At 34.2% G+C, this 16442-nt stretch overlaps 1 protein-coding gene across 1 annotated transcript; it reads left to right on the top strand.

The window, feature by feature from the left end:
- Positions 1-13604: 13604 nt before the first annotated feature.
- LOC139149698 (neuronal pentraxin-2-like) lies at positions 13605-14066 on the top strand. The gene has a single exon (XM_070721574.1). It carries the CDS (start codon positions 13605-13607, stop codon positions 14064-14066), a length of 462 nt encoding a protein of 153 aa, XP_070577675.1.
- The last annotated feature ends 2376 nt before the right edge of the window (positions 14067-16442 follow it).

Raw genomic sequence — 16442 nt, 5'->3', positions numbered from 1 at the left:
AGTAATATACAAAATAACAGGTGACTCTGACGTCTTGACAATTTTCATTTTTATCAGGAAAAAACGGAGTAATTTGACTAATAGGAAACAAACGGTTCAGATGTTGTTCTTGCAATAACACATCAGTTGTAAAGAATATACTTGTCTCCTCCTATTCACATTTATATCATCTCTTTGCCTGAGAAAACGCCATCGTGTAGTGGCTATTGTTGCAAAAATGATGTCAATAATAAGGTCTCAGGCGATATAATTGGTGAAATTAACAACCTTTTATGATCAGAAAGGCCAACATAAGAAACAAACTATACAATCACTAATTACAAACCAGGAAGTTTCTCCTAATTTTACCTTGTATTAAATCTATTGTCGATGTCGTCAGTTGCCTATAGAAGAGCTCTTTTTTGTTCCCATTAGCTTTTCAATGTTATTTTTTATGTTTCGAAATTCCTCAATATTATACACTGTACAAAATGCTTGATATACAACGATGTATACACATATACTGATTCTATACATGGGCCTAATACGTTCAGAATTCACGTATGTATACTAATAAATGCAAAAGTACAGTGTACACTTTGTGTGCAAAGATCTGCATTACGTGTACTCATGATCTGCATAGAAATACGCTACACATATCAACGTATTGGAATGTTCCATATACAAAGATATACGTTGGCTATGTAATTAACATTGTGTCCATATACGTCAACATACGTAATATACTGTGTGTACACCAAGCATTTTGACCGGTTATAGATATAATTGAAAGTACTTTTATACTGTGTGATAATGTTATTAGGCTCGTGCTATCTGAACCATAATAATTTGTCGCCTGTGACATTTTTTTCTGAAATCGTGAGATGTTAATCAGGAATTCCCAGTCTTTTTGTATTTAAGGCATCGTGGTGCTGTTTGGTTAACTTATTGTAATGTCAGTTAGTTTGCTTGCAAACGTTACTCACTGAACCCTTACACTATTCTCAAACAAAGTCATAAATGAAAAATCAGGGATTGCTGTGAACATTACATAATGATACTTTCACGCCGGAATTATCCCTTTTCAATAATTTCAGATGTTTAACATTAACATAAAGTGATCAACGTGACCGATGGTAACCTCTAAAACTACACTGCGTTTCTCTACTTATTCCTTTGACGATTGCCAACAGTCGTAGCTTCCTTTGATTCACTAAGCCTGGTTACAATCTTAATCTTGAAGTAACCGATTCTCTTGATTTGGTTGATGAATTGTTTAAGGGACGCAAGAGTCATTCTAAATGACAGGAGATTGACGATGACTCTATCCTCAAGTTAATGTCAACATGTTTTGATAAAATTTTCCGTCCTTTGATATTTCCAAACATATCTGTATTTAGTTGGAGATATATACTAAGCCATTCATTCACTATAATATGTAGATTTAATAACTTAAAAAATTAAGGTTATACTTTCTAGACAACACGATTGGAACTAATTTGAGATAATTGGCTGCAAAATGTAAGCTCATACGCTTTTCTTTTTAAGCTAAACACTTTTTTATGAGTAATTTGTAATATTGCCACATTCAGCTGTAGGGCGCCTGACAATTTTGAGAAATTGGAAAACTATGAAGATCCAATTATCTAAAATTAGTTCCAATTGTGTTAGACAGAAATAGAATAGAGCTGAGAGTAGAGCAGAGCTGATCTGAGAATTGGAGATTTGGAAGTTGAGTATTCGCCATGGCTGTTCAGTAATACAGATTTAAAAATGCTCATAACTGACAAATTGGTGTGTAAGCGTCAGTTACTGAAAGCATTACGATCCAAGACCGGTACCGCCACACAGAGACCATAAAGGAACAGAAGTGACAGTCGCAGAGAAAGGAATTAGTGATTTTTGTTATTCAAACGGATTCATGATACTCAAATTTGGATTGAATCGCCATGTTTAATGTAAAAGCAAGAGATGTGAAAGTTTGCTCTTTTAAAATAACAAGAACTGAAAACTTCATTCATTTCCAAAGCTTCCTCCATATTAGCAAATCATTGCTAAACTTTGAGAGAGGGAATTTGTCCCCGAGGCACTTTCTGGCTTAGCAACGTAAGTTGTCATGACCATTTCAATAGGACATTTTCTGTATTAGGGACTGGACATAAATTACAGGGGGTTGGGTGGGCTTTTTTTGGGGGGGGGGTCGCCATTTTTCACGCAAGCATTTTGAAGGGTCATAAATTTTGTGAAGCCTATTGGAGGGGGTCATTTATGCATCATAGCTGAAATTGCATGTGCACGTATTAAAGAATATGGCATACTGAAAAAAAAAAATAGCTCCTGGCACTTTCATTTTCTGTCATTTCCATTTTCGGCGCGCCCTTCGGGCTCAAGTTTAAGGCTATAATAAACAATGTATTGATGATCCAAGCAGCCACATTGATTTAAGTTGTCATGATTTCTACTTATCCAACTCCTCTATTGTACATATAAACTGTCCCCTATAATGACGCTTTCAATAACAATTTTGGAGATCACTTATTTGATATCATTCTCCCATTGACATTGGGTATAGGTCGGTGTCAAATGTTCAAGTAACTGTATGTACATTTTTCATTTTGTGAGGACATTGACAGAATACAAACTATTCAGAATAGTGCAAAATGACACCAATAACAACTGGAAGCTTCAGGTCTAACAACCTTTGAATAACAATTTAGAATCAGATAACCTATGAGTTATTTGAAACCACTCTAGTCTAATCATGACATTAAAACTAATAATTAGGTGAACGTAAATGCACAGATTTACCTAGTTTTGTATTGGAAAAAATATTCATAGTTTCATCATAGGCTGCCATGCATAGTGAATGGACATTTCAGTGAAATTCCAAAATCAAATTTCTTGCACAACCATAGACTTGAAACCACTGTAGTCTAGTCATGAACATTAATACTAATAATTAGGTGTACATAAATGCACAGATTTACCTAGTTTTGTATTGGGAAAAAATATTCATAGTTTCATCATAGGCTGCCATGCATAGTGAATCGACATTATTGATGAAATCTAAAAATTACATTTTTGTACATGCATGTATTTTTTATCTGCCACTTCAAGCAAAGTACATTTACATGAATTATCACACACATATGATTTGATAGTTTTGGACAAAGTGTTATATCGGTCGCATTTTGCCTTCCTTTTAGGAGGGGACTTCAAAAGTATAGCAAGTCAGTTGGAGGTCTTGAACACATTGCGGGTTTGTTGGGGGTATTGAGTAACAGGGGAGGGTCACTTATTTTCATGCACGGATATGGGGGAGGGTCACTAATTTTAGTGCATGAACTTTTGAAGGGTCACTATTTTGATGCAGCGGTGTTTCGAAAAACACCGGCCCACCCCCTGTAATTTATGTCCAGTCCCTTACTGTGAAAGAGATATCACAACCGGACAGACTTATTTGTACCCGTATCTTTATACCGATCACGTGACCACGTTGATGAGGTCCTTTTTGAGCGTTGTGAAAGATTTCGATGTCCTAATGTTGATTATATATATATATATATATATATATATATATATATGTATGTATAAATACATACATATATATATATATATATATATATATATATATATATATATATATTATATATATATATATATATTATATATATATATAAAGTAAAGTAAAGTAAACCTTTATTGAAATCGTATCCCAGTTTGGATCTTGATCATAAAGTACAATAAAGGTTTTGCAAAAACAACAATGAAAGAGTATATATAATATATATATATATATATATAACATGTATGTATGTATTTTCCCAATTCACATAGTGATTCTTTATCTGTCCTTGAAAGATGCTTACAAGGTCTTGTGTGCCTCTGAATGCGTTTTTACAAATGTTTAATTTACTGAAAAAATCATGTTTAATGTCTGTGTAGCCTTTGCAATAAAAAAGAAAATGTATCTCATCTTCTACTTGTTTGTTTTGGCAAAACTATGACATCAAGGTTTCTATATCTACCTGTTTCTATGTGTAGTATGTGTGCACTAATGCGTAACTTGCACAGGGCTGATCTGTGATCTGGGTTTTTTATAACATGAAGGTAGCTTTCGAGAGAGAAATCTTTTTTCAACTCTCTGTATGTGCGAAGTTTATTTTTATGGTGCCCTTGTCTGGTATCATCATGAATAAATTCAAATGCACATTTTTCAAAAAGCTGTTTAACTTTTACATTGAAATTAGTTTTAAACTGTTTGTCATTTTCTACCTTTACATTCATGGCATCTCAAATATTTACGAGCAGCAACGATTGTTTAATTCCTGACACCCAATTATCTGTATGTGCATTGTCCAGTTGACAACCCAGATCATAAGCCTCACGAGTCAGTGTTGTATCTGCTTTCTTACCTATTTTTAACCAATATTTGACCATTTGTGTTATGCTTGAAACATTAGAGGATATCTACCCAGTTCCCTTAAACATGCTATGTTGGATGCTTTGTTATTCACTTTAAGTATGTGCTTGCAAAATTTAATGTGCAACTTTTCAATTGTGTTTGTTAAGTTTGTGAGTATGGTTTTTGCATTTGTGCATATGTCCGCAGTCCATACTTCTGTACAGTATAGCAGAATAGGTTTTATCATGGCATCAAACATTTGTAAATGGACCTTAATTGGAATATTTGATTCTGCAAAGAGTAACTGTCTCAATTTAAAACATGCCTTCATAGCTCTGTTTTTCAAATCAATTTGTGCTCTGTTTAGTTTTCCTGTAATATTTAACTTTATGCCAAGGTAAGAATATGTTGACACATTTCCCACTCATTACCATGTATAGTAAATTTAAATTTGTTGAAAATTTCCCCGCTTTGTTGAAAACCATGATTTTTGATTTGAGAATGTTTATGCCTAAATGCCATTTTTCACAATAATGCCCTATTGAATTTATAGCATTCTGTAGCCCCGTAGGTGTCTCAGATAGTAGAAGTAAGTCATCGGCATAAAGTAGACATGATAACGTACTCCGAATAAAGTTGGTGGGTCATTGGTGACACAATTAAGCGAATCTTTTATGTCATTAATGTATAGGTTAAAAAGCAGTGGGCTTAAGCCATCACCTTGCCTTATTCCTCTCTCCATGGGAAACTGTTCAGTGAGTCCCTCTTTCACCCTAATGCAACCCTTCGAATTTAAATAAATGACTTAATGATGTTATAAAATTTCCCTGTGATACCATACTTTATTAATTTGTGTAGAAGCCCCACATGCCAAATTGAATCAAAGGCTTTCTGAAAGTCTATGAAACAGCCAAAAGTATATTTCCCCTTACTCAGATACTTTGTTAGTAATTGTTTTAAAACAAATATATGATCACATGTACTAAACTCTGGCATAAAGCCAATTTGTTCCCTAATTATAAGGTTTTCATTTTTAATATGAGTAATTAGTCTTTGTTTTAGAACTGAAGTAAAAGTTTACTATTGTACTTAGCAATGTTATCCCTCTGTAATTTCTCGGGTCATTTTTGTCTCCTTTTTTATATATCGGTACAATAATGCCTGTATTTCATGCATCAGGAAAGTGACCACTAGCTAAGATTATGTTGGAAAGAGTTGTGATTTGTTTAATTAATACATGTCTACTTGCTTTTATCATTTCATTTGTTATTTTATCCATACCTGGGGCTTTCCTGTTCTTTAAAGTACTGATGGCTTTTTGAATTTCTAATTCAGAGATGGGTTTGTCCAAAGCTGATATCTGTGTTCCCAGCCTCTGTTGATCTATCATGACACTCTCATCTATTAATGGCAAATCTACCTTTGTATTAAGTGCCTTAAAATGACTGTACCACCTTTCTTTTTCAATTGGTGTGTGTTCACTGCTATTATTTTGTGAATCTGATTTCAACTCATTAATCGGCTCCCAGTACTTATTTGAGTTTGATTTCCCCAAGCTGTCTAATTTGTTAAAATCTGACTTTTAAATTCTCTTCTCTTTGTTTAAAGTAGACGTTTATATTGTTTCTTTAAATTGTAGCACGAGCTCCGTAATTCTGTATTATATAGGTCTCTGCTCAACTTAGTTGATAATTTGTAAACATCATTTTTTAAATTACCAAGATCATTGGTATACCACTTTGGTTTCCTAGAGGTGCTTAACTTCTTGCCCTTTTGTTCCTTTTTTCCTGATAATGCGTTTATGGAGACTAGCTCCTGCTGTTTGTAGGAATATGTTTGTTAACATTGCACAAGCTGTATTAACTGACTGTATTGTGTCATCAAAATGTGTTTTGTTAAAATTATTGATGAGTGATGCAATGTGTGGATTATGTAATGCTTCATAAAAGTAATACCTAGAGTCGCTGTCCCATACAAAAGTAAAATCATTGCCATGTCTATCTTGATTAATTTTTATGTTAGTATCTACATTATTTAAGTAGGCGTTAGTTTGTAACTGAAATTCAGTTATGCAATGATCTAATATAGAAATGTTAAGTGGGTGAACCTTAAAAATAGAATTTTGCTAAATAAGTTAGTACTGACGATACTATAGTCCACAGTACTGCTGCCATGCCTTTGGTGACAGGTGAATTTTCCAATACTGTCTCCAATACATCTCCCATTAAGAATTACCATATCGGTGGCCATGCACAGATCTAAAAGTTGGTCACCATAATAATTTTTCATTGAAATATCCTGTGAATTCGTTTTTGAATGCAATGTCTGCATTTGATAAATGATAGTCGTCTTGTTCATAAATTGCAACCTCCTGTATATTCTTAGTACGTGCATTGAAATCTCCAGTGAGAATAATTGCCCCTTTTTTGAAAATTTTGCAATATCTTTTTTCAACAGCTGAAACTGGTTTGATTCTTTCCAGCTAAAATACTTGACCGTTGTGGACTAAAATATAGGGTACAAATAAAGACATCATCATCTAAGTTATGCTGCAATACTGTCTCCAATACATCTCCCATTAAGAATTACCATATCGGTGGCCATGCACAGATCTAAAAGTTGGTCACCATAATAATTTTTTCATTGAAATATCCTGTGAATTTCGTTTTTTGAATGCAATGTCTGCATTTGATAAATGATAGTCGTCTTGTTCATAAATTGCAACCTCCTGTACATTCTCAGTACGTGCATTGAAATCTCCAGTGAGAATAATTGCCCCCTTTTTTGAAATTTTTGCAATATCTTTTTCCAACAGCTGAAACTGGTTTGATTCTTTCCAGCTAAAAATACTTGACCGTTGTGAACTAAAATATGGGGTACAAATAAAGACATCATCATCTAAGTTAAAAAAGTTACTATCTAAACGAACCCAAATAAAATCTTCAGAACTACTTTCCGTCTGCGTAATGCTAGCAGTAAAATATCTCTAAAATAAAATGCAACTCCTCCAGAGGGTGAGCGTACCTTTCTATGTTGTTTTAAAAATCAAACCTCTCTAAACTACTTAAAAAACTGCTATCTCCAACTTTCTGTTCTAAATTTCCATAAATATTCCATTTAGTAAATTTCAGTGTACTTCTCGCTATTGAGGAACACACCATGTCAAGAGTTCAAAAGTAGTGACAGTGAAGTTAAGTATTGTGACATAAAGATACCTGATTCAAGGTCCTCACATATCTAAAGGACGGATGTCAATGATGTATTCAATTGTTGATAAAATTCAATATGTTCGTCAAAAACTCCCTCACGAGGTGCTTTCCTTTATCGTTATTGCTGTTGCTGTTGTGATTGTTGTTTGCATTGTATTTGTAAATCCAGGAGCCATTAATGTTATACTCTCTCCCTCGACAGTGTATTTCTTTGGCATGTGCTCTTCTCCAATCCTTGGATTTGGCTGATTGTTACCCATCTGTGTCAGAATAACTTTGTAGATGCTTCTCTTCATGTTTGCCACTAGAAAAGCAGTGCCTTTGTAATTTGGATGTACTTCATCTTCAAACAACTCCAATCTAATATTATTCACTCTGTCTTGGAAATTGTTTTGTATGAAGTGTAGGTTTTGTGAATTGTCACTCATGAAATGGAGAGCGTAATTAAATTCACTGCTGGTGTGATTGAAGGTATCATTGCCTAACCTCGGTAAAATGCTTGATATAAACACTTTACTTTTTGGATAGGTTGCTCTAGTTGTGTCGATTAGATCTTTATACTTCTTTTGGCACATGTCCCGTTTGCAATGTTATTTGATCCAATGTGCAGCACAATGTTTTGTGGGTCTTTTAGTTTGGCAGCCTTGATGAAATCATGGGCGTCATCTATTCCTTTTCCATGAAGTGTCAATGTATTTAATGGTCGAATCACCTATAATTACCGTGTTGAAGCTCCCTTTCCTGGAATAAGCCAAAGAGTCTGAATGGGCTGGCCCAATTGATGTGTACTGTGTTGTGTTTGTACTCCCTCTGTTTACAGCTGAGGATGGTGTGGATATGGCTTTCATTACACTCTGCTCTGTGGACAATGATGATAAACTATCTGAGTGTCCACTGAAGCCAGAAGGGTTCTCAGAATCATTTAAGATGTCATAGTAATTACTGACTGGAATATTAGCAGTAATTCTATCATCTGTGTCATCTGATGGAGTTCGGATCTCAACTCCATATTTTGCGAGTGTCTTTTCTCTTCACCACAATTCAGTTTTATTGTTTGAGGTGAGACATCAACATTGTCTCTTTTCTTCTGTATAATTTATTTACAGTGGTCTTCATGATGTCAAGAATAGTATTCTGGGTCTCCTGTATTTTCATAATGTTCTTTTTAACAAATGCGACGTCTTTGTTGGTATTATTAATAGATGTCTGCAGTTTTCCTAGAGCTGCTGTCACATCACTCATTTCTCGCTGACATGCTGCTGTTAATTTATTCTGAGACACCCACTTTGTATGTAGATCAAGCTTGTCTTGTTGAATGGAATCTAGTCTATGTGAGAGATCAATGTAGTTTGATTCAATACCCTCTATTGTTTCCATGAAGGAAGGTTCTTTCCGCAAAGCAACACTTCTTGCTTTATGTAAGAGCACTGACTTGTTTGGCGAGAGGCGTGAGCTGACAGGCGTTTCAACACTTAATGATTTAAGATCAACTTGTTGTCTTTCCCTTTCAGTCAAGGTACCAGTCTCTCCATTATATTCCCCTGAGCTGCTTGCCAAAATAGCGGTAGTGTCAGTTACTGATTGTTCAGAATATCCGGTTTCTGAAGTATATATATATATATATATATATATATATATATATATATATATATATATATATATATATATATATATATATATATATATATATATATATATATACACAGGTTACTTCCTTTACAAAGTAATGAAATCTAGTACTTAAGTTTCATGCATTCTGCAATCGTCAGATAGGATTGACAAAATTACTAGCTCGACACTCTCACATATATAATTCGGATAAAACATTCAATTTATAGATGGTGTTAAACTTCGATAAATAATATTTGTTTTGGTGGAGACATTTGAAACCAACTCCGAGCGTTTGTTTGATAGTGTAGATTTGTCAGCTTTGATAATGTGCAGTTTTCTGATATACAAAGATTACATCGCTTGCTTATGTTAGGGTAGCTCAATGCTTTATCAATGATGACCACGAAATGTCAAAGACTTGGCCCTTATTTCTTAAATTCCTACAAATTTTGACAACTCGGTGTCGTTTTTGTATCTCTCGTTAACGATTTCATATGCTTAGTGTAGCGCGTCTTGAAGGTGTTATCAGTGAGACCGATGTAACCCTCTCTGCATTGTCCTTCTTTGGTACTTTGACCTTGTAAACCACGCCAATGACTTGACAGTTACCCTTCAAGGGGCAAGCCGACTTTAATAACCCTGCAATTACAATCAGTTGGTTGGTCCTTACGCTGATCTCCGGTGATTATCCTCTTATTATGCGATTTGATTATACTGGCCTTATGCTTCATTAAGCTATAACTCACTTTAATTGTGTTTCTGTTGAAGATCTTGTGAAGTTTAGACCCTTGGAAAATATTTGTCGACAAGTTGAAGAAATTTCCTGCCGATGTTAGTTTCCACGTTCTTGCTGAAAGGGGGTTGAACCACGTGATATGACGCTTCCTGTTATTGTTTCTCCTCGCTGATTGTTTGGTCTTGGCAAATTCAATTTGTTGTATGTATATATATATATATCATTTTTTTTAATTTGCTTATGTACCTTTTTGTAAAAGTGTGTGAGTTGCAAAAGACCTTTTTTGATACAGGTAGATGGAAATCCGTACTATTAAACAGCTAAATTTGTTTTAGTTTAATACACATGAAAATAATTCATAAAAGTTTAGAGGAAGGATCTCAAATACCGAAAAATTGGTTGTTTTAAACAAAGGAAAACTCAATCTATATTTAAACTTGGTCATTATTGTACTTCTTGTCATTATTTGTGGCGCGACTCATACTATGTTAGATTGTCTCATAATTTAAACATTTTAATCAAGCTCTCATAAATGCCAATTAAAAATGCTTGTAAATGACTGTTATGTGAAGGGGTCCTTTTTAGCACTGCTAAAACAGTATTTTAGCATCGGTGGAATGAGATTTCGTCCGATCGGAATGACGCATGTTAGAATACTATAATATAATGAGTGATTTACACAGGAGATCCCCTAGATTGGTATGTCGAACCTAAGCTAATGTGAAAAAATAATTTAAGGAAGCATATCAAATTGGTTTTCATTAATCACGAGTTTTCAAAAGGCATATCCGCTCATTTCAGTGGAAAACAGTCGTATATTTGTTGGAACTGCGCACAGTTTCGGATTCATTCTACTTATTTTTATGATGATCATTAATATCTCTACATATCGAATAAAGTAATATAAGACCATAATCAATATGTTTGTCTACGATAGCACAGTTTTGAAAAGGCGCCGATGTCATCGCATTGAACTGTTGTTGATTATTGCCTGTGTATGTGTACTGATGCTGAAGAAAAAACGGCTGACTGTATGTCCAGTCGAAAGACCTCTGAATGATTTACCAGCAAATACTTATGGATAAACCAGTTTAGAAACCAAAACTCAGTTACTAGCGAAGGGACTAAGACCACTTGACTGAACAATGACTCATATGTTAACTTAAGTGAAATAAGAGTTCAGTTGAAATACGTTTCGCCCGTGAAGGCACACACCTGTGCGCTTTTGTGTTCATTATTTATTACTGCCGTAAAGGGAAAAGATACAAAACGAACTAAGTTAAATTTAGTGTTATTCTGACTTACGTGTTGCGATAGTTATTATTCCACAACTCCATCAATGAATGAATGAATCAATCAATCATTTAATCAATCAATTAATTAATCAAACAATCTAACAATCGAACAAACACAGATGAGTATTTGAGAAAACATCTCGGCAGCGCCTTTCCATTTTTTTATAAAGTAAATAATATTGCAAATGAGTGTGCCTGGTAGAGAGTTCCCTAACTAATCCTTTCTCTGAATATCCACAATACATTACTTCAACTTTTGGTGGCCATTTTTGTTCCTATACTCTTAAAGGCAGATGTGAAGGGTGGAAGCTGTCCGCAATAGGGATACTTGACGAGATTGCAAGGAATTCCTGTAACTAGAAAAAAGTACATTCTTACGTCCCTTGTACGCTGAGATTTTGAGAGTAATAGTGTGGAAACGAGTTCCAGGATAAAAAATTGATTTTTATTCGAGCTTTCTCGAGTTCGTTGTTGATTTCCCGTCACTAATCTTATTGGTGTAATATAAAATCATAGCTTGTAATGCATGATGTTATAAAACGTACGATATACTTGACACTTCACGATTTAAATAGCAGTTCCCTCGTAAATGTCAATAAAACGCATCACTCTTAAAATGAGGAACAGACATATGTAGCTATCGGATAAATGTTTCCAATTAGTAGCTAAAGCTGGTGAAAATTTACATTCTTATTTTCTTTTACGATACCATTGCAAAATGTCATATTTATACAGGATTAAAACCACACTTCAGTAGGTATACATAGCATTATCGGCGGTTCTCCAAAATATTACACTGCATAAAACCCTATAATACTTACTGTATTAACATGGATTATTGTCTATATTTTAGCTGAAGAGTGCATATACAGATGAATACAGTCAAGAATCCATTTTTTGTATTCAGCAAGCCTGTATTCGTGTGAATTCATGTGAATTTACGTGTATTACACTATAATACAGGCAACTCATTAATGTGAATTTATCTGAATTATTGGGTTTTCATGCAGTTTTAATCTAACGAACACTAAGTACATAACATCGGTAATTGTCATCATAAACACCAAACTGTCAACAGAGTCAATAACAATAAAGAAATCAATCACCTTGTTGAAAAGAACGATTAAATCTATCAAAGTGAGCAAACATTCAAATACCAGTATACAACAAACAGTGACAGGAGGAGCATGTATAAATCCACCTCTCCGTAATTTTGCGCGATTTGGAAAAGATGATATATCGATGATACTTTTAGAAAAGATGTGAACTACAATAAAGCTTTCAGCAGTTTTCCTGTTAGCATTCCATTTTGGGCGCCCAGCTTACGCAGGTAGATGGTAGCAGAACTACATCAATATGTTACCCTATGCTGAAAATAACATTTTTGTCCATCTTTCATAAATTCTTTATTGTCTACCTTTCTGTGTCGATATGTTATAACTTTGTCTGACTCACATCTGACAAGTCTACAGTACAAAATAATGTCAGTTGTTGAGAAAGCTCCTTGCCTAAGCTTTCGTACGCAGTTTTGTATTTATCCACTGTTTTCAAAAGAAATGCATGTGCAATGCATAACCGACTTCCGTTAATATAAAAAGGAAACTAATGGGTTCAGCAGTCTTGTTGTAAAACGCCGTTGTTCTTTTTATATTGTGAATGACGCAAATAATGTTGATGAAAGTATTGCTTTACCTTATTGGGTATATTTATCTATACATAGATTCTAGACAGTAACAATAAATGCTAGACAATGTTTAGGTCCAACATAAAATAATACACACTGCGGTTCAAATTTTGACTCCGTTGGTCTGGGGAAATGTTCAAAATTGAAATTACTTTTGAAAATAATTATCACATATCAAGGAACTCTTGGATAATTAGTAAAAATGTTGTGCATCAAATGTTAGAAAGTTGAGTAATAACATCAATATGTAAAATCAATGCACAATTATTCCTTTTCGTTTGTGAATATTTACCTATTAAAATTTGCAGTATCAATTAAGCAACAAAAGTGTTGCCCTTAAATATGTGGGGCAGCACCTTTGTATTTACAAGTGAAGATTGTTTTTCATGGTCGACATGTCAAGCAGGCAACTCCATACCATGCACCCTGCTAGGTCACCAATAAATTACCATAGAATGTTCTCGAGCACGTTGCGTAAAAAAACTGTATTGCTGCTATATGTAATGTTGTCAAATAAATACATTTGCCAGCATACTGTATGTTATAACTCTGCATTGTTTTTACCTTTCTAGGTCAATGCGACATACTTGACTATTTTGATCCCTGTCCTAGGGTTGATGTGTCGTCACATATTGCGGATATCGATCTCAATGCAACGACTGTTTGTGTCTGGCTGAAGACCACAATGATGTACGGAGCATTCGTGCATTATGCGAGTAGGTATAATTCCGACGAATTGGTATTATTTGACGTCCAGTTGCTGAGAGTATTTATGAAGTCAACCTCAAGCGGGACAGACTTAACAGTAAATGATGGCACATGGCATCATGTGTGCTTTTCTTGGTCCTCGTCTGGAGGTCTCTGGAAAATCTATGACAACGGCATCTTATATGAGGATGGTGCAGGTTTATGGCCTGGTTGGAAGCTACATGGTGGTGGTGGAACGTTGGCTCTGGGACACCTCCCGCATTCTTCTTGTGACAGTGATTACATTTATATCGGCAAATTGACAAGTTTCAACATGTGGTCATCAGCACTGACTGCAAGCCAGGTAGCTCAAGTCGCTGGTGGCTGCTTCTCTGGTGGCGACATATTCACTTGGAATACGACATCTCTCGCCATGTCCGGCAATGTTAGTGGTGAGTGACATGTTTAAATAAAGTCGCAGCAATGTGTCTGTCTGTCAGATGCAGTGATATATAGTTTGTTGACATGTCCACAGTTTCAAAATATGTATAGAGGTTATAACAGTCATGAATGTCGTTCTAACATTTCATGATAAACTAATTACTAATTTGCATATTCAACGAAGTTACGAAATACAGTACATATATTTGTTGACTCGATCGATATCAAAGTTGACGAAACATATGTACATATAAGATACTGTTATACAACATTATTGAAGTCATTGAGCAGTTTCAGTTTAGCAAATTAGTAAAATGGATATTTAACGAACTTTCGTAATTAGAGATATGTGTATAAATTATCTTGATAAAAAATTACGAAACGTGCTATTTACATTTGGAGATACTATGATACGACATTATTGAAGTCATATAGTATTTTGTCTTAATAAGCTAATCACCAATTTCCACATTCAGCGCGCTTTCTTAAACATGAATATCTATCTGAGTTGATTAAATTTGTAAACAAATGCGCAGTACATTGGATACACTATGATACAACATTGATAAAGGTTGTTTTAGCAATTTTAGATAAAATAATTACAAATTTGTATACTGTTCTTAAAGGATATATTTGAATAAACTGTATTAAAGTTGACAAAACTTGCTATTTGCATGGACAATACTATAATAAATTATTAATGAAAGTCGCTTAGTTACATAAATTGCATATTTGAGGAAATTTTCCAATTAGGGACATAAGACCGGCAGGACTTTAATTTGAAATTAATCTAAGGTGAATATTTTATATAGTGTTGGTCATAACAATTTTAATTTACAGACAACTGCAATATATACTAAAACACTGTTCCCATCTGGTTAGCAATCTTAGTACATTTAATGACATAGAACGTATTGAAAGCATCACGGGAATAAAGGGTTGAGTCAAACATTAAGAAACGAACAGGTATTGCCTGTATAAAGCAGTATCATCCGTAAAGAATACGAGTAGTATAGACCGCCTGCTCAAAGCATACATTTTCGATACTACCTAATTCAGTTCCTGAAAATGATCTTTTTCTTTTCAGATATTTTCAGTCTTTAAGAAAAACCACTTTTAACATTTTAAAAATTTGTTGCTTCAAAAATGAAATAAGATATGGAAATAAAGAATTTTAATCTACATAATCGGCAAAAAGCAATGACTTAACTCCTCATACAAAGGAAGCAATTTCATCATTTTAACTTCTCCATATAGTGCTTATCTAGGGATAGTCTAATATAAAGATCAAGCGAGCAATTAACATCGGTACCATCTTACTTCCACGTTTGCAATTTTTTGTAATGTAAATAAAAAACCTTGACTTCTCGTACAAAATCCGAGTATCGGACACTTGCATTGAATGCGCATTTCTTTCTCAAATATACAATCAGTAAAATAGTTTCAACATACATTTTCCTACCAATTGAAAGCTAGCTGATGTACGGACTTTCACTGTACACAACATTTGCATGTTTTCGCACGATTACTATTCATTTTTACGTGCTTATTATTTCGTAAATTGTGCACTTGCTTTATAGAAAAAAAAGGTTTACACATGGGGACATTATCCTTGTTTAGGCATAGGGTAATATTCAAACCAATTTCTTATTAGCAAAGAAACCAATGTCAATTTCTACTTGTCTTTCAGTTGTGCACCATGATATACAATGCCCTGTACAAGTGCGAGGTACGTTTCTTTCAAATATGTATTCCAAATGAAGAATTTTCTGACATGTTGTCATAGAAAATTATCGTATTTTGAGAGGCGGGCTGTGAATAATCAGATTCACGATGGTATAAGATAATAATTTTGAAAAATTTGTAATTTGCAGACGTTACGACCGTAAACTAAGGGTAGTGCATGCTTAGATCTGGTACTCAATAGAATAGATGTAAAATGCAAATACCAATGGATAATATTTGATTTTCAAAAGAGAAAGAAGTTTTTAAATTGTCGAGCATTATTAAATTTGTCAACAATTGCATTTCCAACACATCTAACAACATTTCGCTTTCTTTTCATGACGCTATTTACGATTTTTGTGGTCGTCCACTTATAAATCTAAGTTTCTTGGTCGCCATACGTAAGGGTAGCTCAAGCTCTGTTTCTATTGCTAAAAATGTGCCATTTTCAGCTTCAAATGTCGGTTTTGTCGTGTGACTCACGCTTTGTATCACGTTGCGGTAATACAATTCAGTTGTATTCAACATACACTTACCTAATTGTAGTATTTATACCGTACTGCATGAAGAACCATGCAGACAACAATGTTTACAAACAGAAAGTAGTTTCGTCAAATACCTGAAGTTTTTATTTTAATTTGCATATAGATGATATTATTTTTATGTGGTC

Source organism: Ptychodera flava, chromosome 2 (genome assembly GCF_041260155.1).
Source record: "Ptychodera flava strain L36383 chromosome 2, AS_Pfla_20210202, whole genome shotgun sequence".
NCBI classification, from domain to species: domain Eukaryota; kingdom Metazoa; phylum Hemichordata; class Enteropneusta; family Ptychoderidae; genus Ptychodera; species Ptychodera flava.
This window is presented reverse-complemented; position numbering and strand designations above follow the sequence as displayed.